This window comes from Falco peregrinus, chromosome 5 (genome assembly GCF_023634155.1).
Source record: "Falco peregrinus isolate bFalPer1 chromosome 5, bFalPer1.pri, whole genome shotgun sequence".
Taxonomy (NCBI): Eukaryota; Metazoa; Chordata; class Aves; order Falconiformes; family Falconidae; genus Falco; species Falco peregrinus.
In genome coordinates this window covers 82044707-82067345 of record NC_073725.1, presented here as the reverse complement: position 1 = coordinate 82067345, position 22639 = coordinate 82044707, and the positions used below count along the sequence as shown (strand labels likewise).

At 41.3% G+C, this 22639-nt stretch overlaps 1 protein-coding gene across 1 annotated transcript; it reads left to right on the top strand.

Moving 5' to 3' along the window:
• Nucleotides 1-86: 86 nt before the first annotated feature.
• USP42 (ubiquitin specific peptidase 42) lies at nt 87-22577 on the top strand. Its single transcript, XM_055805298.1, has 17 exons — nt 87-243; nt 3873-4108; nt 4880-5080; nt 6322-6432; nt 6596-6698; nt 6873-6940; nt 7103-7173; nt 7714-7796; nt 9729-9840; nt 10233-10373; nt 10568-10668; nt 11119-11257; nt 11817-12545; nt 12935-13023; nt 13661-15157; nt 15639-15928; nt 20715-22577. Exons 2-17 carry the CDS (start codon nt 3880-3882, stop codon nt 20753-20755), a joined length of 4005 nt encoding a protein of 1334 aa, XP_055661273.1. The 5' UTR covers nt 87-243; nt 3873-3879; the 3' UTR covers nt 20756-22577.
• Nucleotides 22578-22639: the final 62 nt, after the last annotated feature.

Sequence of the window (22639 nt, the reverse complement as noted above, 5' to 3'; positions counted from 1 at the left end):
GGGCGGTGCTGGTCCCCGTGTGACCCGGAGGAGCTCGCTTCTCCCCCCCGCCGCCGCCGCCGCCGCCTCCTTTCCTCCCCCCGCCCGCCTGCCCGGCCGGCGCCGGGCCCCGGATGCAAGAGGCCGGCGGAGGGACGTCATTGTTCCCCGACGGGCTGTAACAGTAGGCGGAGCGGGCCGGGCTGAGGCGGGGGCTGCGGCGAGGGGGACCCGGCAGCGCCGAGTCAAGCGGGGCCGAGCCAGGTAATGGAGCCGGGGGGGGGAGAGCCGGGCCTGGCGGCGGCCTGGCAGACCCCGGCAGCGCGGCGTGCGCTTCCCTGCCTGGAAATCAATGGGCCGGGGGGAGGGGCCGGCCCGGGAAAGGGAAGGGAAAGCGACCGGCGGGAGCAGCCGGCTCAGCCCAGCCCAGCCCACCCCGCCGGGGCGCCGGCCGGGCACTCGGCCGCTGCCCTCCTGGCTGGCGGGCAGCCGGAGGGGGTGGGACCCCCGGGCGGGGCGGGGCGCCGTCCCCAGCACGCGGCGGAGGGACCCAGCCCCGGCGCCACCGCCACCCCCTGGGCCGGCGGGCCCGGCCCCCCTCCCGGCGCGGCGCGGGGCGGCGGTGCCCGGCGCGATGCCTCGGCTCCGCGCCCGCCTCCTCCGTTAGGCGCCGGGGTCCCGCCGGCGCCCGCCCGCCGCCTGCCTCTTCCCTCCTCCTCTTGCCGGCGCGGGGGCTCGGCGTTGCTTTCCCACGTCCCGGTGCCGGCGGGGGGAGGGGGCGGCCAGGATGCCCTTGCCCCGGGTCCCGCGGCGTCGTTCCCCGCTCGGCGAGGCGGCGGCTCCCCGCGGGGCCTGCCGCCTCGCGCTCGGAGGGTCGGGGTTCGATTCGTCTCCCCTTCCTGCCCCCCGCCCCCCCCGCTCCGCCCCCCCCGGCGCGTTGCCATGGGTACGGAGTCGCCGTTCGGCGATGCCAGTAGCGGTCCTGCCTCCGGGCCGACAGCGGTGCGCGGGTCGGGGCTCCGAAAGATAACGCGGGTCAGGGCTCCGAAAGGTAACGCGGGGCGGGGAGGGCGAGCAGGGCGGGCGCTGAGGCGGCGCGGGCCTCCCCCAGCCGGGCCGGCGGCCGAGAGGCTGCCCGGTGAGGCGGAGGGAGGAGGACGAGGCCGGGCGAAGCGGAGCGGCGGCTCCCCCGGCGCCGCTTCCCGGCCCCTCTCGCCTGCCTGTCGGTTTGGGTTTGTGTCGTTGGGCTCCTGCCGCTCACCAGCGCGGACGTGTTGGGTGCAGGAGCGCTGTGCCCAGCCTTGGGGCGCAGCCCCCGGCCTCGGGTGCCGCAGCGTTGCCGGGACCCTGCGGAAAGGCCGGGCGGGGGGGTGTCCGGGTGGTGCTGTAGCGCCGGGACCGGGCGGCCGTTGGAGCTGGGTTGTTCCGTTACAAAGGGGGGTAACCGTGGTGACCCAGGGCAGGCGGGGACGTTGGGAACCAGGCTGCGGGGGGCGAGCCGAGTGCGGCCAGGAGGTTCCCTGCCTTTCCCTCTCCAACTGGCTCCCAGTTAAAGGTAAAGTGAGGATTAATGCCGCCGTTCCTGCCTTAGTGGCTGGGTTATTTTGTAATGAAAGTCAAACTGGCGCGGCGGGGCTGCGCTTGGGGTTTTCTCCATCTTTTTATCATTTTCCTTGCAGTAGTGTTGCCGTGTGGCAGTGTAGTTTGTAATCCAGAGGCGTAAACGTCCTGGTCTTCATATATATGCCATAGTAGTTTCTTATTACTCCTTATTTCCACCTAGCTTTTTTTTTTTTTTTTTTTTCCCCTGTGTGTATTATTATTTTACAATCGCTGCTGAAAATGTTTGTTTTGTAATGAGATAAGCGTGTAATCGCTGCTCCCTGCCTAAACGCGTTTTTGTGAATGGGATCTTGTATGAAATCTTCCGGAGCTGTGATTTACTGCATGCAAAGCCGAGACCAAACATAAATATTTAGATCCGTGTCGTAACTGATGTGTTTTGTGATGAGGTGGCTGAAAAAAACTAAACGATGCTGCTACAGAACTCCACATGGGAGGAAAGTAACTGTTCTGTTTGCTTTACTTTTCCATATCGTACCGGGAAAAGTCTCTTTTGGCCATTGACATGGGGAAATGAATGCTCCGTACACATGACGGTGTACATTTATACTCAGCAGTGGTATAGGAACAGCATCTCTATGTATGTTAAACAACGAGAGGGGAAAAAAATATCGGTGTGTGTAGTTCTTGTACTTCTTTGTCAAAGAGGTGTTACATCGGGATTAAGAATGATGTTGGCATATTTTGAAAAAGCGGTGGCTCTGAGTTATTCTTACTAGCGCTGGTATTTGTTGTTGTACAGTGCCTGATAACCTGGTAATGTATCAGTCAGTTGTCAAAAATAAATTTAAGAATACATAAGGCTTACCACATTGGTTTATATACCGCTCTGACTTTTTTGTGACGACATTCATGTTTGCCTTTCACTGCAAGCTTGCTTCTGGTTTTTGTCTCGCAAATATGTTTTAAATATGTTGCTGAAACACTTTCCCTTTCAATCGGAGGTGCCACTGGCAATTTGAGGACTGGATTTTACCTGAAAATCACTGGGCCCAAGAACTGTCATCTTAGTCTTCCAAATAGACAAAGATGTTCATTTCCCAGTAAAATGAAAGAGAATTTTCCACTTCTGTGTATTAACTTCTCAGAAATGGAAAATGTTTATAGAGTGCATTTTAACTTGAAAATTTAAAGGGAAGAAGATATAATTAAAGGCTTCACAGATAATTTGTCTTTTGTGGGACTGTAAGTTCTCTAATTTACTGTATTTTGTTTCATCTACCTTAAGTTTTATCAGTAGCAATCAAGTTGGGCCATAAAGCAGAAACTGCTTTATGCTTTGTTCTCAGTTATTCCAGTATAACAAAGCAGCTTATGCTTTAAGCCCTCAGTTAAGTTTATAGTTTCCCTAAACTTAAAAAGGCCCTATGTACTATAGTAAGGTAGTAGCAAAAATGTGCATATAGAAATTGGTAATTGATCATGCAATTATTCAGTGTCTTACTATGTACATGCAATTACAGGTATTTAAAGTGGTATCATCTTGACACCTAATCAGTATTTTAAAAAGGATTTAATATTAGTTACTGCCTTTGTCCTTGAGGGCTGAGGGCTTGTTTTGATTTCTTTTACATTCAGCATTCCCTTTTTAAGGCTTGCATTCACCTGTCATTTTGTCAGGGGAAAAATGTACAGCTTCACATAAGTAGAATTGAAAAAGATGCTTTTTGGTTCAACTTTTTGGTTGATAGTAAGAGTTGTAAACATGATAGATGCAAAATAACCACAAGTACTGCTACCAAAACTGTATCCAAACAAGTATTTCTTGGAGGGGCAGAGGAAACCTAGGCAGAAATAAATTTACAAGTGTTTTCTTGCTCTCCTTTCCCAGGATTTCTCAGAGCTATATCCCATCCTCTGTGTCTTAGTGGTGTGTGGTTCCCAGGAGTGAAAACAACTCCTCCTGGATCTCAACAGGCCAGCACTTCTCACAGCTCCTTTAAAAATAATAATAAAAAAAAGGTCTTCATAACTGTGATGGATTTAAATCCCATGAAAGTGTAAGCAGTGTCATCAGTCCCCAGCTCTGCAGAAGTTAAAAGTAACATTGGTACTGTTTTGATGGAAAATTCTGCTTTGTGCGTTTAGCTTTGGCTTGGTGTTGGGTTTGGGGTTTTTTGTTTGTTTGATTGGTTTCTTTAATTCTTATTAGTTATTTAGTTCTTCAAGTTATTTCATTGAGACTAAGTGATAGGATTTATCCTGTTGTTTTCTTTTTGGAATGCTTTTTGACGTTCATATGTCAACCAGCACTTTTGCCTCTGTTACAGATGAACAATGACCATAGTTAACAAGCCAAAATCTTCAAAACCTAAAAAACCCTCATCAGGGCAATCTGATAAACCTAAGAAGCCCCATATTAGAATCATGTCATCACGCACTGCAAATCTGGGCCGGGTACCACCTGGAGAAGATCCAAACAAAGTATCTGCGGACAAAGGACGTGGAGGTGCTATTTATTGTAGATCATCTCAAAAATCTAAGCATTTTGCCCAAAGAGATCTAGGTAAGTGTGTCTTTGGCCCTCCCCCCTTTTTCTTAAAACAGAAGTAGAAAATGCAGTTCTTATTTGTTACATTGCTATAAAATGGGACTATGACAAATAAAGACATCAGTTTTGTGAATCCCCTAAGGCAACTGAAGGGACTGGTGTTGCAAAACTTAGTTTTATCTAGTTACAATCTATTTGTAACTTAGTTTTGGTCTAGTTACCATCAATTATGGGGAGCTTTTTATAATACACAGATTTACCTAGGTCTTCTCTGTTAGGCAGAGAAAAGTACATTTTACTATTGCACTTCATGGCTTCCATTATTTGCAAGTCTTTGAATGGTAACACTGCATAGGAAGAGATCTGATATCTATAGGGTTACCTTCTGTTCTAGTTACTTGCTCATTTTTCTGTCTTGGTTCTTATATTTATTACTGTATAATTAGAAGTGTAAGTTTGTGGCTTAAGTTACAATAAGGAAAAGAACAATAATTGAATTAATAATCAGATTAAGGACTAGAGAGGGAAAGAAACCTGGCAACAGTTACTGAAGTCGGAGTGGTACTTTGTCATGCATTACAAGAATTAAAACAGATGAATAAACCATTGTCCAAAACAGTGTGTTGACAAGCAAATTCAAGTGGTGGTGCTAAAACTGTGCATCATATGTTTTTGTGTTTTGGAGTATAGCTGGTTGCTCTGGGTGCTTCTGCAGAATGCTGCTTTTTAAATAGCCTTTTTAAAACAAAAGCAATACATCTCTTTTAAAATACAATTTTCCTGCAGTTGTTAACGATGGAATTGCCCCGCCACAGAGGATTCTTTTTCCACCTGAGAAAATATGCATGGATTGGCAACAAAAACAAAGTGTTGGAGTTGGGCTGCTGAATCTCGGCAACACGTGTTTTCTTAATTCTACTCTACAGTGTTTGACTTACACGCCTCCTCTCGCCAATTACATGCTTTCTCTTGAACACACCCAGTCATGTGAGTACTTTCAAACATCATTATAAATCTGTTGGACAGCTGTAAAGAAGAAAGAACAATGGTGATTCTGGGAAGAAAACTCTTAGTTGTCCTATTTTATCTGTAGAAGGTGGCTTTGAACATGATCTTAAAGGTCATATCTAACCTAAATGAGCCTATGATTATATTAACAGGGGTCTCAGAAGAGCATATTAAGTGCATTTGTTCATTTATTGCACTATGGTAAAACTTGAAACAAGAAATTATACATATATTATTTTTTTTTAATGTGATCAATGAAGTGCATTGTAAAGTAATGCTTTTGATGAACATTTGGCATTTGGGTTTCCTGCTAGTAGAAAGGTGATAAAATTTAGGATGTTGGCATCATAGAGTCTTAGTTGTCAGAGCCTGGATACAGTAATACATTAATATTGTGATAAAGCATATGTTTGCTGTTGACCCATTAAAAAAATAACACCCTAGAAAGCACTACAAGCTTATCTCTTATGAACTCAAGTAGAAACTTGTGTGAGACTGTATTAAAATTTAGACTGATTATAGCCTAAATAAGTTTGTGGGTGTTAAACCCTTGAATTTGTGTTCTTTGAATTTCATTTTTATCAAATTTACTTGAATTTAAGCCTAGGAGCCTCTTCTCATGTTCATATGTATGCGTCTTTACAAAGGCACCTGTATGGTTTCTAGTCTGGTATATTAGTATTTATTCTTAGAAATTTAACTGTGTTTTCTTACCATATATAAAAATCATTTTGGTTAAGAATTCTGTTGAAAAAAGGAGGGCAGAAATACTAACACATACTTAAATCTTTCCTTTCTCCCAGAGGATTCTTAGCTCTGTCATGTAACTCACCTGACAGCAGTGTGCTGAAAATAACACATTTTCTCTTAGTGCTGTATCATCAATTCAATATTGTTTCCTCATATAATCTGCAGTCGTGGAGTTCACATTCCTGTCAGCCTGCAAAAAAAAAATGACATTGCAATAGTTACTTATACAGACTTTACTAACATTTTTGTTTTATACAGTTCTGAGTAATAAAATGTCACAAACCTGTTGGGGTTTTAACAGCTTGGGAGAAGGGAATGTAGGATGGAGAGTGGACATTGTACCTATAATTTAAAGATTTTTTTTCTTTGTTTTAGTTTGGTGGTGTTTTGTTGTGTTGGTTTTGTTTGGGTATTTTTTGTAGCAATGTGTATTTGACTAGACTGGAATGCTTTCTTCTGTTACTCTTCAGGTCATGAAGAAGGCTTCTGTATGATGTGCACGATGGAAACTCACATTAACCAGGTCCTGTGTTGCTCTAATAATGCCATCAAACCTACATCTGTTATTAATGGCCTTAAAAGTAAGTAATTTTAGATGGTTTTATCTTTTGATTTAAAAAAAAAAAATTCAAAGAATTGTTTGATGCATATAAACTTATTTTGATACTTTAAAGAGAGATTTTAGAAATGTGAGTTTTCTTTAGTTTTATATGAGATAAATATAACCACCTTCTCATTTATTAGGAATAGGAAAACATTTCCATTTTGGCAGTCAAGAGGATGCACATGAATTCTTATGCTTCACTGTTGATGCTTTGCAGAAAGCTTGCTTGAATGGAAGCACCAAGTAAGCATAAACTAATTAACTTTTAAATGTTCTCTAGCCCCTCTTACTCCTTTATTTACTATCATAAATTAAAATCTGTCCTTTGTTTTCATGAAAAGAAAAACTGTTTGAAGAGTTAACTTTGTGCCTTAAATCTTCTGAGGTCTGATTATTTTATTTTTTTTTTTTTTCCAGATTGGATCGATCTTCTCAAGCCACCACACTTATTTATCAAATATTTGGAGGATATCTTAGATCCCGAGGTACTTCCTAAAAATCTTAGTGTCCTTCAAACTGGTCTGTGTCTTTTTGTCTGTCTGTAGTAAAGGAGTTTGTAGTTTAACTGTGCAAATTTAAATTATTCATGCATATTACTTTAGTCAGTCTCCTTTGCATATTGTTAAGCATTTGTGTTTTCATTCCAGTAAAGTGCTTGAACTGCAAAGCAGTTTCAGATACGTACGAGCCATTCCTTGATATTACTTTGGATATAAAGGTAAGATGTTATGTGAATATGTGTTGAGATGTGTAAAGACTTTAGAGCTTTCTAAAAAAAAAAAAAGTCATGTTACTTAAAAACTTACACTGTTAAAACAAAAAGAGTTTGGTGGTGGTTGGGAGTGGATAGGATTTGTACTTTGGTAGGAGCCATGTAAATGGTCTCAACATTTGCTGTTGGATTTAAGCTGAAAAAACAGTAGTTATATGTACATAAACAATGATACTATCATACTTCTCAATTATTCTACTTCAGTATACATCTGTTGTTAGACTGTTGGGTTTGATTGTTCTCTTTATTGATGCTAAAGCATACCATACAGATGCCGTCTGTGGCACTGCAAAATTTATTTCAAAGTAGTCATTTTCAAATGAGGTAAATGCTCAGTGTATTCTGTTGTTGCCTACTTCATAGTGTTTGCCGGTTCACAGTAGGTCACTTAAGTATGAATTAGCAAGGTTCTCTTGTAACCTACTAGTAAGTGTTTGAAATTTTGCATTTCCAGTGACTTAGTGCTCTACTTTCTTACTCATCTAGGCAGTTACATCTGTCACCAAAGCTCTAGAACAATTTGTGAAACCAGAACAACTGGACGGTGAAAATAGCTATAAATGTAGCAAGTAAGATTATTACTAATTACATCTTAATACAAGATACAGATTTAACATATTGCATGACTTAAAGCGTAAGGTGGTTTTTTTTTTACTTTGTTTAGAAATAACAAGACACAGCTCTCTGTTCTTTCATTTAGTTTTGTTTCTACAACTAATACTTTGAAATCATTCAAAGCTTGGGAAATAATACATTTGGTTCTAAGTGAGTAATTTTTGTGTTTCTGTTTGAATATTTGGAAATATATTATAAGAATTGTGGCCGTTAGCTCATATTAGACTCTTATTCCTAGTATTGTCTACACTGGGGCTTGTCAGCCTTCCTAAGTGTGAAGGTGCATGCTGAAGTATTTATACAGCCAGAAGTTAAAAGGGCATGTCTGATAAGTAGTGGTGAGCTGAAGCATGGAGCTATGGACAATTTGGTGTGGAAGGCAACATCGGCTTCCTGAAGGTCTTAGTTAGGTGTCAGTGAATGTGAACAGACTGCTGTTGTCTAAAATGAGCCACTCTAAATGTAACCTATGCTTCGTGAAAGCATATGGAGTGAAGATATCCTATATGCTGATCAATATGTAAAATGTTTCTACATATGTAACAGCATTGAACGTTTGCATAAGATATTTTGGCAAAACTAGTTGTTATTCAAACTCAGAAAAGCAGACTGCCAGGCTCAGTTCTGTAACATTTCTTGTTCAATCCTTCTAAATGATAAACTGCTCTTTGTTGTTGGAAAACTGTAAGTTAATTAGTACATTTGAATGTAGATATTGAATAAAGAGCATCCAATAGGCTATTGCAACAGTTTGATCCCAGGTTCATTTTAGTTTGTGGATCCTAGCAAGCAACATGTAATGTAGGAAGAATTCTCATAGTTTACAGATTATGGCTGAGGAAGAGTAATGTGGCTGTGGTGAGCACTTCACATCTGAATCGTATGATCCTTCACTGATGTGGGTGTGATCAGTTTAGTCCCACACAAAACCAGAAGTTTCAGTCCTTTAGTGAATTTAAAAATTAATCTTTCTAATGAAGATTACTGCCTCAAAACTTTGTATCTAATTACAAGTTTCATAGAATTTTATAGAACTTTTGTTTTCTTAGTCTGGGTGGGTCTCTTCTTTGTTCATAGAATTCCAAACTGATGGAGAATGCCTCTGCCTTGTATTTTGACATCAGAATTTGAAAAAATTAATTCTGTTTGTTAACTGTCAACAGCATTTTCCTGGATGATGTAAGCTGGCATGTTTCAGTCATTGGCTGTGCTTAGTGGTTGAATTTCATTACTCTGTACCTCTGCCCTTTGAGTGTACAATGCAACAAACTTAGAATTAACAATTTTGTTTCAAAGGACATGAAGACTTATTACTGTCCAATGCCTCCATCCTACAGAATGACTGTTTCCTTCCAGTAATTTTTTTTTACATTGATAATGATGCATTTGGGGAATTATTTGCAGTGTCTAGTTCTGAGGACTGAGACTGTCTTGTTCCACTTTTAATATTGGTATTCCTGCAGAAAGTTGAAAGAATGTGCCCAGGACAATGCTCGAAATAGCCACTTTGGTATAACAAGAGATGGTATCTTGCCTTACATTTTGGTGATGTGAGAGATTCCTAGTCCTCCTTCATTCTGAGTTATTGGGAAGCCTTGCTTTTTTGGCATAATAAAAATACATGTTCAGACACTTGTTTGGCTATTAAAATATAATGCTCTAAATCCTTTATTCTTTGTTCTGTAGAGCTGTCCTCTTATATCCTGCTATCTTCTCTCTATTAACAAACCTGAAATGCAGTGTATGGATTTATGAAAAGAAAAAATATTATGCAAGTAAATATCATTCAAATAGCATAAGCATGTGTGAGAGATGAAAACTTGTTTGACTTTGGGGAGGGCAAAAAGAATATGCTGTTAAAACATTTGTCTGTGCTTGTTTTTAAGGTGTAAAAAGATGGTTCCTGCATCAAAGAGATACACGATACATCGTTCTTCCAATGTTCTTACAATATCGCTGAAAAGATTTGCAAATTTCACAGGTGGAAAGATCAACAAGGTATATTTACAGCTGTAATGTAACTTCATCTTCTTGGAATGGGAGATTTCCCAAAGACGGTTACTCATTTAAAAGTTGTTAACGTTTGCAGCCAATAACTATAGAATAATAACTGTAGTCTAAGAAAAGTTGATATAATAACTATGGCGACTCCTTTCTTTTTTAAAAAAATGAAGTTCCTATGTGACTATAAGCATCTGCCTTACTCTTGAAGAGCCAATTCTGTAGAAAACAGTTCTCTGCAACTTAATTAAGTGTTGTTTATAAGTATTTTAAAATTAATAAATTAAAAGAATCCTATAATATTAGTCTGCAGTCTTAGTAGTGTTTTTCTCTGGCTACTCGATGAAGTATATCAGGATAATTTTTTAATCTTCTTGGTCTGTGTTTAGGAGGTAAAATACCCTGAATATTTGGATCTTCGAGCATATATGTCCCAGTCGATTGGAGATCCACTCTTCTATGCTTTATATGCAGTTCTCGTACATAGTGGTTTCAACTGTAATGCAGGACACTATCTCTGCTTCATAAAGGTAGGCATCAGCTTGATTTCTAACAGAGTAAAATCTGTGCTGACAAAGAAATTAAAATGTTACTGGTAACCAGTGGTTTTAGGGGAAAAGGTTGCATTGTATGTCTTGATTTGTTTTGTTCTGTAGTGTTCTATCTGTAATGTCATTTGGAAAACATACAATTCATCTGAAGATATCATTGTCTTTATTTGCAGGCCGGTAATGGACTTTGGTATCGAATGAACGATGCCTCAGTTGAGCTTTCTGATATCAAAACAGTCCTCAATCAGCAAGCTTATGTACTTTTTTATATCAGGTAATAACAAATACTGAATGTGTTCAGAATATATTTACTTTCCTGTTATTGATATTTTTCCTCTTTTCAAGTGTTTTTCTTTCTGTCCTGGGAGAAGATTACTATTTGTATAATTCAGTTCCGTCTAACCTGAAATTCCCCATGTCATTTATTATCTTTTGTTGCTTGGCCTTAAACTGCTGCACTTGTGTACGTTGCTACATATCTGCTCTCGGTAGCTGGCTGGCTAATTTAGAAAAGAGGAGAAATTAAGGCCATAGATGGTTTATTGCTCTGGAAAGGGTAGTCATTGTAGGCAGACAATTTGCAGTTTGTAGTCTGGGTAAAGTCATCTGTATATGTCTTCTGTGTCATATAAACTGTTCCTATAAAATTATAGGATGGGGCTCTATATAATCCAAGAATAGGCTGAAAGAAAAACTCTACTAACATCACTGCTCTTTTCCCAAGGCGCTATGATTTGACACTTGGAGATCGTACTTTTTACTTACCAGCACCGTCTTATCCCCGTTCATTCCTTGGTCAGCGAGGGTCTAATAGTAAGCAGGCTGGATATATGGGACCACGACTTCCTCCTCATATGATTAAGGTAATTTGAAGGGGGCAGATAATGGCACCAAATTGATAGTGGGGTTTGGTGTGGGATTTTTTTGTTGCTACTCCATTACTTTATGCTTTCAACTCGGCTTTCTAAAGCACTAAAAGCTACGCTCTTGAGACAATTAAAGTAGTCTATTAATGCTTAAAGAATAATAATATAAAAGTTAAGATACTCCCCACCCCGTCACTTGAGCAGAGACAGTGAAGACAAATTGTCTTGTACCTGAGTACCACAACAATTATTCCAGTGTTTTCAGGGAGTGTTTAAAGAGGAAAATAAATATATTTGGGAGTAGATTTAGTCAATGTTAAATTGTTTGGGTGGGTTTCAAAAGTAATGCTCATTTGATACTGATATGCAGTGAACCAAAAGCAGTAATTAAACACACTTGTTGGACTTAAGAAGAAAGAACACCCCCCTTCCAATACAAACTTACGTGTTGAGGCTATATGTTGAAATACTCAGTAGGAGAATCTCATCTTTTAAAACTTTTAAAGGCTGTGTGTCTGCACATATCCATCTTACAATGTCATCTTTTTAAATACAGAATTCAAGTCGTTTAAATGGAAATGGACCCCTAAAAGAGGATACTGTTAATATCACCCTAAAGAGACCATCTTCAGCTCCACCAACAGCTTGTATTCAAAACTGGTCAATTAACAGGCCTTCAATTACAGAGCCATCAAAAAACCAGAAGATCACTATCAGTATTCATAACAAAATGCCTGTGTGTCAGAGTGTGTCACACTCTGACACTAGTACCAGTTCTTTGGAAAATGAGGATCTAAGCAAGCCTGTTCCTTCATCCACAATTACAAATTCTTCTGCAGCAGAGTCTACCTCAAATGCATCTACAATGTCAGTTGTCACTAACATGTCCAAACAGGAAGCTCCTAATGAAATTTTTGTTGAGCCAGCAATGAATGGAAATCCTAAACTCAGCTCTGAGAACGCAGTCCCTTACAGTGCGGAATCTTCAGGAAAGTCTGAGGAGTTGAAGGGCTTGTTTAAAAGGAATTGCAACATAGTATCTTCTAATGGAATTTTGACTGGAAAGATGGTCTGTGCGTTGCAGAATTCCCATTCTTCCTCTCAAAGCGCTGAAGAAGAAAGATCCCAGCGTGAGCTGCCAAAAAATGATTCACTAAATGGTGCTATTAGTTTAGATAATGAATCTAAAGCAAATGGACTGAAACTTGATGATTCCCTTTGCCAAGTCCAACCTGTTCAACCTTCTGAGATTTTCTTCTCTAACACAAATGGATTTTTCGAAACAGTGAGTTATGTTTTTTTCCATCTAGAATTTCTTGCCTATGATGTATTATAACATCCCTTATTTGTGTGAAATACCGAAAAAACACACAGTGCAGTTTTCATTGTAATGCTTTATGCTGTTACGCCATAAGAATTTGCAGAGCTGAGCTGACATATAATTGTGTGTCAACTTTAAGAGTTCAGCTGAGATAATACTTCGTAAGTTTCAGAAATATATTTGGGGGTGTGAGTGGGTGACATGTAAAAGGGGGCTAGCACCTATAACTTAGAACTGATCTTGATTCCTATCTAATGTAGCAATTCTGCAAACAAAAAAAAAGTAGAAAATTAGTTTTCTGCTAAAGATAGTATTTTTTTTTCTGCCTGTTACCTTCTGTGTTTTAATTGTAGATACCTGTAGCTTTGTCACCAATTCCTCAAGAAGTAATCTTAGAATCTATTGCATACAGCCAGCTGCACAGCTTATCAGAGCAAATAAGGTAAAACGAGTACACTGATTAATACAAGATTTCATACAAGTTTGTTTTACCTGTCTATTAATACTATTTAATAAGAAGATTTAAATGGGCACAAAGAATTCCACACTGTACCTCTAGTGTTGCAGACATGAGTATTGAGCATATATTACTCTGTTATTAAATACAGGCAAATGCCTCTTTGAAAATGTTCATTTCTTCATAAAATGTTTTTCAATGTATTTTTTTTCAGTTGCCTGGGTTACTTTTTCTATTCCTCTTTCCCTCTTTTCCATTCTAGGATGTGTGAATGTAAATTCCCACCATCTGCTCTCCAATTTTGGGGAGAGAGTGAAATCCACGTTTACTTTTTCCTAGCTAGGGGAAGAGCAAATATAGTGGGTTTGGTTATTGCTGTGTTTCAGAGCAGCAAGTAGAGGGAGACAGATACGTTGGGTGTGGGTTCTTTTTAATGCAATACTTGCAGAATCAAGAGAAGAAAAACACCTTTTCTGGGAGCTGATGAAAGTGTGAGAAATAGGTTTCTAAAGAGAATGTCAGAGTTTTCCAGTAGCCACCAATTCTTAAGGGGATTTTACTCTTAATATTCATCCTTTAAGTGGACTTTTTCAAGTGAAAGACATGTTTTTATTTTGTGCAGTGTCCCTGGACCTCAGAAACCTTCTGAGAATGATGCTCTTATGGAAAGTGTAGTGATGGAAGCACTGTTTGCCTATGAAGAATCCAGGAAGATTTCTTCCAATTTTAGCTGTGATGTTGAGAAACTTTTTACTCAATCAGATTCTGAAACCTTTTCTACCAAAGAAGAAGTTGCTGAAAGTGTTATAACAAAAGTTGATAATGCGCATCCCAATATCAATGGTCAGCACAAGGTCAGGAAAAAATCTTTGGATGCTGAAGATGAATTCCTTGGGCAGTGTGAATCTGAAGACAGTAGAGACAAAGACAAACCAACAAGAGCAAAAGAACCTGAACTCATTTCAAAAGAAAATCCTTCATACATCAAAGAGTCTCCTGAGAGCGAAGAGAAATTAGGCCAAATGTCCTCTATAAAGTCTGACATCGAATGTAGTTCTCAAAAACCTGTTGCATCTCTGGATATTACAGATAAATGCCAAGATACAAAGGACATCTCTAATAACTATGTAGAGGTACCACCTGTTAATGACTCTTCTATTACAAAGCTGGATAAAGTTTTGGAGAGTCAATTTTCTAGAGAAAATGAGGGACTGAGTAATAAAAACTGTGAAGATGATAAACATAGGAAAAAATATAAGAAAAAAATGCACGAGACTAAAAAAACTGACAAAGAGCACTACCGAAAGAAGAGACAGTACTCTGACACTGAAGAGAAGGAGAAGCAATCCAGAAGCAGATCAGACGATCGTTCCCACAAGAGGAGGTGCTCTCGCAGTGTGGAAACACATAAGCAAAATCGTCATAAGCAGGAGTATTGCAATGAAAGCAAGTACAGATCTTCCCATAATGAAAGAAGCAGTCCAAATAATGGCAAAAGCTCAGGAAAATATCCTCGTTATAGATCCCGAAGCAGAGAGAGAACAGAACAAGACAGGAATAGGTATTATCATTCCAAAGGAGAGAGAACTTGGAGCAGAGAAAGATATTATCAAGATGAACCACGGAGATGGGAAAAATGTCGATACTACGATTATTATTCCTCTCATGGAACAAGAGAGGGTAGAGAGAGGAAGTCCTCTCATTGTGATAAAGACTTTGACAAATCAAGTCAAGCTTACAACAGCAGGTCACACAAGGATTATCATTGCAAAAGCAGATGGGCTCACAACACACCTTCTAGGGAGGAAGACGCACATCACTTCAGCAGCCACAGGGCGAGCTTGCATCACTGTTCAGTCCCTCCGCAGCAACCTGAAAAATATTCTCGTGAAAGGCATGCATTTCCACCCGTGTCAGCTCATGCAAATTTTGAGGACTTTTCCCGGGAAAATGAGAAGGAAAAACTGAGAAATGGCAAAAGAAAATATACCGACACAGAAGGAAGCGGAAGCGAAATAGAAAAGAAATGCCGAAAGACAGATGACCAAAGAATGAAAAAATACAAGAAGGTCAAGAAGAAAAAGAAGTCCAAAGACAAACATCGAGACAAGGATTACAAGTAAGCCAGGATTCCAGCATAATCAGTTTTTCCTAATTCTTTTTTGGGTGTTTCTCATGTCTGTCTTTTAAAAATTGTTTCTAAATTACTGATATAGCATAATCTGGCTGGGATCATGTCATTAGGGTAGTCAAGTGAAGATAAGAAAGATATTGCTGAATTGTGTTAGAACACTAGATCTGGGCCATGTAGTTAGAATCACATCTGCACACTGTTCTTGATTAGGTTACAATTTTTATTTTTTTAATGCCACATGTTCCACATGTAGCCTCTGTTAATGATTTGTGTACAAACCAGGACCTATTGTCCTTCGATCTGAGGGCTTAAGTTTCCTGCATCTAAATTAAGTTAGATGTGCAGAAATTGCCACAAAATAGCTGACACTCTGCAAGTCATCACCTGTGGTAAATTAAGTAATGTTTCATATATGCATCAAGTGCCACATCTGTTTTTCTGTTTTTAACTTGCATGTTTTCTTCAGACTTAATGATGTGGATGTCTCTGTGCTCCACTTTGATAATGACAATCGCAAACATAAGAAGAAGAAGAAAAAGAAGAAACATGTGAGGAAACTGAAAGACTTGTTGGAGTGTTTAGATCATCGCTTCCAGAAGAAAACATGGGAGAAGGCAGAGTCCTGTCCTCCAGGCGACTATTTACGTGAGCAATACAGAAACCAGGGCAGTAAAGAACTCTGCAAGGAAGGGAAGCTTTCTGCTGCAGGCGACTGCAAGAACTACAGTTCCGTCAAATCCAATGAGTATGTTAAAGGTAAGGGACCACAGGATGTTTGCAGGACTGCTTTTTATTTACATAGACTATGATATTTAAAACAATCTTTAAATGCTTGGGTAATGAAACCTCTGCTTTGATATGATGGCGTCTGAACAGTCTGCATTAATATAAAAAAAAAGTTGATAGTCTTTTTTTTTTTTCCATTTTCAAATGACTGCTAGGAAAGAAAATCTGAAGTAAAACTGTGAAGGGGTTGGAGGGCAAATAATTGTAATTTGATCTGACGGTGAAGTGACAAGTGGGGAGATGCAAGATGCTTTATTAAATTCAGTCCAACTAACTAGGAAAAAAAACCTTGGGCAGCTGTATCTCAAAAAAGAATCTAGTAGTTAGACAGGAGGTTCAGTAGTCAAGATCAAAGATGATGGAGTGAAACTTCCAGGCTAGTAATATTGTAGTGAAACACCATCTTCCTAAAAAAGACTACCAGAGTAGTTGACGTAAATAAAATTCTACCGTCAGCTATTTCGTAACATAGAAACAGTGCCGATTACTCCGAATAAGCAATTTAAGTTGGTGATGATACTGAAATATTGTTGTTTCAGATGTAGTTCTGCCTTCCTCTAAGTGCAGTTGTTAACCCTCCCAAGGACACTTCAGTTTAACACTGGAGTTTGTTAAATTCCTGCTATTGTTTTATTTACTTGTGGGTGTTTTCCTGTTATCATAGGCTTAAAAACACAGAGAAGTGGGCTGATGAAACGGCTTTTTCCCAATTTTGAATATTAAAAAAGTCCATTTGATGCTTCTTATAAAAAGAACTAAATATAGACTTGAGTGCCTGATGAATTTACACTGAACTGTCGGTCATTAAACCTGACTTGGGCTCTCAGCAGATAATATGGTTTAAATTAATTAACTTTAGAATTCTGCAGAGAAGATCGCACACTGCAACAAATTCAACATCTAAAATCGAATTTGGCAACACTTTCCTTGAAAGTTTTCTGAACAGAAGTGTTTATAACAAAAATACAACCTTCTTAAATACTCATTATCTGACATAAAGCCAGTCTCAGTTACTCAGGTATTTTAATAAAGCACCAGTCCCTCCCTCCACATCTATTTTGCTCCTTAGAGATAATCCCTGAAGATGACAGCTCACTATCCAAAAGGAAGTTTTGTTTTTAAATTTTCTACATTTTATACCTACCCAGAATTGAAGAATTGGGTTAATAGTCAGTGACAATCCTGTTCATTAATAGCCCAATGTTGAAAATGTCATTCTGCCATAGAAAACAAAAGAATTTTATCTTCTTGCATTATAGCTGAATGCATTTCACAATTTGGAGAAGTTTAATCTTGGAAGAGATTTTAATTTTTAAAAATTTCATGTGCGTTCCATATTGAGGTAGACTGCCACAGTCAGTAGATTCTTCCACCAAAAAGTTTGCTTAAGGCAAAGAGGAAGTTCACACATTCTTCTTGTAAAATTTCATATGTTATTTATCTCTCTAACAGGGAAAATTTAAGGACAACTGAATTGAGGTCTTTCAAATACTATTGTTGTAAAAATAGACTTTTTTTAATGATACTAATGTCAAAATAATCCTTATTGCACTAAAAGTGTCTCAGTTGTAGCTGATAAATCAGGAATCAAACAGAAGGAAGACATCTGCTCCAACACTGATTTGGCTTTCTTGAATTCTCTGGCCAGCAGATGGCAAACTCGTTTTTGGTTGTTTTTTTTTTTTTTTATTAAACCAGTCAAAAGTACAGTAAGAAAGTAAATGTCTGGCATCTCATTACGGAAGTCAGGAGCATTAAGATTACTGGGCTGTGTAGGTGAAAGGGGTGTTCATTGATAAATAGGACAGTACCCCACTTTGATATACTACTTGTGACACAAGCGGGCTAGGACAGCTGTGGAAAGCAATTTTCTTGTCTTGAGAATTTTAGTATTTCATCAAGTCTGTGGATGTTCGTTAGTGTCATCTTGTGGAAGGTTAGTTAGCCTTTTTTGGAAAAAATGGCTCTCGAGTAGGATTTTCTGAATGATGGAATCTAATCTCAAACAAAAGCTGCTTTGTCAGTGCATTTTTAGAGAGTACTGAACCTCTCAAACAAGCCAGAGGCAGACCAGGAACAACAGAGAAGGAACTGCTAGGTTGTGCCTTCTTACCAGGACTCACTTTACTTTGCATTCATTAATAATGATGAAAATGGTTAGTGCTAACTTGTGATTTAAGAAAAACCCAGATAGGAGGGGAGAAGGAGCTGGTTTAGAGCAGTTAATTTCCTATATTCCTACATGTCACAGCACGGCAGTGTGCACAATAGTCATCCTAATGGCTCAGAGGCGTGCTCCAGAAGCGGTCATTCAGTAGGTGGTCATTGCCCCCCCTAGAAGAAACCTAGCTGTGGCTTCCACTCTGCCCAAAGGCAGCACCAGAAGGCCTGTGGTGACCCAGGCAGAGCCCACAGACAGATGCAGCTGCCCAGGTTGGGGGCTGCAGGCACTGCCTGAGCCTGTTGCTGCTGCCGGAGGGTGGCAGGGGTAACACCTGCATGAGGCGCAACCAGTGGATGATCTGCTCAGCCTGAGGACTGAGGCCGGGGAAAGGTTAAGGAGTATCAGGGAGCGTGAGAGGGGTACAGGCTGGTGGAGCTGCTCTCTACCATCACAGAGCCAAATGCATCGGGTGGGCACATCACAAGGAGCGGAGGGTCCCCTGCCTACTCGCCTCCAGGCAGATGGAGGGGTCCTAAGAGATGAGGAAGAATAGAAGCCGGGAATCGCCCCCTGGCCTGCCTTGAGGTACCCCCATACAACAGCACTGCAGCTCTGGAGCCTGAGGGCCGGGAAAATGGCAGTGTGAAGAAACCCTGGCCAGGCTGGAGGAGTCATCTAGGGAGAGGCGGCCACCCCTGTGCATCATGGCCAGCTCTGCTAAGGAAAAAAAAAAAAAAAAAAAAGGTGGTTGTCATGGTTGACTCCGCTCTGAGAGAAGTGGAGGGCCTGATGCGCCGAGCAGACCGAACCCGCAAGGGAGCCCTTGCCCTCTGCCTGTTGCTGCTGCTGGCTTCCAGGGGGGCAGTGCTGACATCCAGACAAGAAGCCTGAGGGCAATCAAGAGACCTCAGGGCCTTGGGGCGACTGGCTGAGGGCTCAGGAGCACAAGTGGTGTGTTCTTCTATCCTGCTAGTTGCAGGGAATGATGCGATGTGTCATCAGAAGATGACACAGATCCATACCTGGCTCCAGGCCTAGTATCACCAGCTAAATTTTGGGGTTTTTTGACCATGGGTCAAAATGATGGCAGCAGGCCTGCTGGTGACAGCTGGGCTTCACCTGCCCCACAGGGGAAAAGGCTCCTAGGTCAGGAGCTAGCAGGGCTCAGCCAGAGGGCTTCAAACTAGATTTGAAGCAGGAAGGGAACAAACCAAAGCTGGTTAGAGATGAGCCTAGGGGAAGCATGGCAGGGCCGCAGGCGAGGTCAGCAGCACAGCTGAAGTGCATCTGTGCCAATGCCCAAAGGATGGGCAACCAAAAGGAGGAGCTGGAAGCCATCACACAGCAGGAAGCCTATGACATAGTCACCATCACAGAAGTGTGGTGGGATGGCTGGCACCGTGGGTGTGCAGCAGCAGATGGCCACAAACTCTCCAGAAGGGAGAGGTGAGGAAGGAGAGGCAGTGGGGTAGCTCTGTGTGTCAGGGAACGTTCCAGCTGCCCAGAGCTGGATGATGGGGACAGCAGGGTTGAGTGTTTAGGAGGAGGGCCAACAAGGCAGATATCCTGGTGGGAGCCTGTCACAGACCGCCCAGACAGGATGAAGAGGCAGATGAAACATTCTGCAGACAGCTGGGAGAAGTCTCAAGATCACTAGCCCTTGTTCTTGTGGGGGACTTCAGCCTACCAGCTATCCACTGAAGTACAACATGGCAGAGAGGACACAGTCCAGGAGGTTCCTGGACTGCGTGGAAAATAACTGACGCAGCTGGCCAGTGAGCCAACGAGGGAAGGTGCCTCCCTGGACCTGTTGTTCACAGAGGAGGACTGGTGGGTGATGTGATGGTCGGAGACATCTTACACACAGTGATCACAAGATTATAGTTTTTGATTCTCTGAGGAGAGGGGGCAGCAGAGCTGCTACCTTGGACTTCTGGAGGGTTGACTTTGGCCTGTTTAGGAGCCTGGTCAGCAGTCCCTTGGGAGACAGTCCCCAAGGGCCGAGGGCTGCAGGAAGGCTGGGCATTCTTAAAGAAGGAAGCTTAAAGGCACGGGAGCAGGCTGTGCCCATGTGCTGAAAGACAAGCTGGTGGGAAGGAAGACTGGCCTGGCTGGACAGAGCTTTGAGGGGAACTCAGCGGGGGAAAAAGGAGAGTTTATGACCTTTGGAAGAACGAGCAGGCAACTCTAGTGGACTATAAGGACATTGGGAAGCTATGCAGGGAACTGGGTGTTTTAGTCCGGAGAGGAGAAGGCTCGGGGGGAACCTTATTGGTCTCTACAGCTGCCTGACAGGGGCTGTAGGCAGGTGGGGATAGGGCTCTTCTCCCAGGTAACAAGCAACCAGACAAGAGGAAACAGCCTCAAGTTGCACCAGGGGAGGTTTAGGTTGGGTGTTAGGAAAAATTTCTTGACTGAAAGTGGTCAAGCATTGGATCAGGCTGCCCAGGGTGGTATTTAAAAGAATGCATAGATGCTGTGCTTAGCGACAGGGTTTAGTTATGGACTTGGCAGTCCTGGGTTAATGGTTGGACTTGCTAATGTCAATGATTCTATAGTTTTATGTGAAATTGTTTCCTTTTTGTCTTTCAGATGCAGAGCTTACTGATGTAAGCCTTCCATGCTTAAACTAAACCTACCATCAAAACCAACAACTTTTTCCCACTAAACCTGACATCACCAGTTTTTGACCATCAAACCTGACCAATATCTGGCCACCAAGCCCGACATCACCAGTTTTTGACCATCAAACCTGACCAATATCTGGCCACCAAGCCCGACATCACCAGTTTTTGACCATCAAACCTGACCAATATCTGGCCCCCAAGCCCGACATCACCACCAATATCTGGCCACCAAGCCCGACATCACCACCAATATCTGGCCACCAAGCCCGACATCACCACCAATATCTGGCCACCAAGCCCGACATCACCACCAATATCTGGCCACCAAGCCCGACATCACCACCAAGCCCGACATCACCACCAAGCCCGACATCACCACCAGTGTCTGGCCACCAAGCCCGACATCACCACCAGTATCTGGCCACCAAGCCCGACATCACCACCAGTATCTGGCCACCAAAACTTAAAATCTATTATCAGAACAATTACCATCAAGACAAAATCCAGTCATAAGTGGTGCTTAACATTTCTGTACAGAATTTTACCATAAAAGAACTTTTTTTTAGTTTTTAACTTGAGACTTTCTTTTTTAAAGTATACTTCTAATCCAAAAGGGTGGAAACTTTTTACAACTGCTGAACATTGTAAATTACCACATAAATATCTCACTGATGTGAGATAAATGCCCTGGAATAGACCATCTCAAATGCTGCTTAATTACAGACTCAGGTTGACTTTATGTTATTCATGTAATGTTACTCCAAGTTAGACATCTGGTGCAAGAGCGACCAGGAATTAAAAAAATTGCAACTGACAGTCTGTATATTTAATTTAAAGACTTATTTAAAATTTCACAAGCTCTCAAATAACTAGAGTTCTGAAAGAGCGTCATCTTTTTTCTGTGATGTCTGACACTAGAAACTAATTTACTTCACATGAGCTATATTCAAGATCTGAAGAAAATCTTCTGGTTTTCAGCATTGTGAAACAATGAATATGCAGTTCTGAATGTATCTCTCAAGAAGATTTGTATACTCTTCCATATGTTTTTATTACATTTTCTTAATATACTGTCACTTGTCTTAAGTCTCAGTTGTCTGTTTTGTCTCTCTAAAAAGTGTCTAGTTACAGACAAATTCATACTGTGATTTTTATTTTTATTATTAAATGCTATCAAACTGTGATGCACTTATTATTCACTGGTCCTGCATCAGGAGATGAGTGGGGAACCTGTATTAAATACAGTTCATCTGAATAATCTGTCTGGTTTATACAAGCTGTGTTGTTCAGAGATGTCTAAAGTTTGATCTTTGTTTTTTTAAAGATAAAAAGCACTTGCCCCACTGTAAATATATAGCATGTAAAATTTATATAGTATATAAATACAGCAAAGTTAAAATGGAGTTTTACTTGAGTTTTACTTGAGTTATTTAACATGCAGTATGTCATGTGAATTGACAGCTTTCAGAGCGTGTTTGATACTCGAGAAATCAGACCTTCCTTTCAGTGGTAGGTGAGAAGATGCTGTCGATGTGACCCAGAGAAGATAAGTAACTTGGGACATCAGCTGCCTAGACAAGAATGCAGAAGGCTTTCTCCTTTGACGTTAAAAGCTTCCAAAACCAGGCAACAGGTTGGAAAGCTCAGCAGTAGCTTTCTGCTGTGTGACACACAAAAAAAGGAGCAAGGTTAATGTCTTACTAAGTACTTACAGTAATACTTTGGTACATGGAGAACACCATAAAGCCAAACCATAAGTGTACCCTGCATAATGTTCCTATGGCAACAGTTATGTGAAGTTACATAAAGTAACATGACAAAGAAACCACCTACCTTTCCTGTATCTGGCTTTTTTTTCCTCTTTTGTCCTCTGGCTCCAAGATTTGGTGT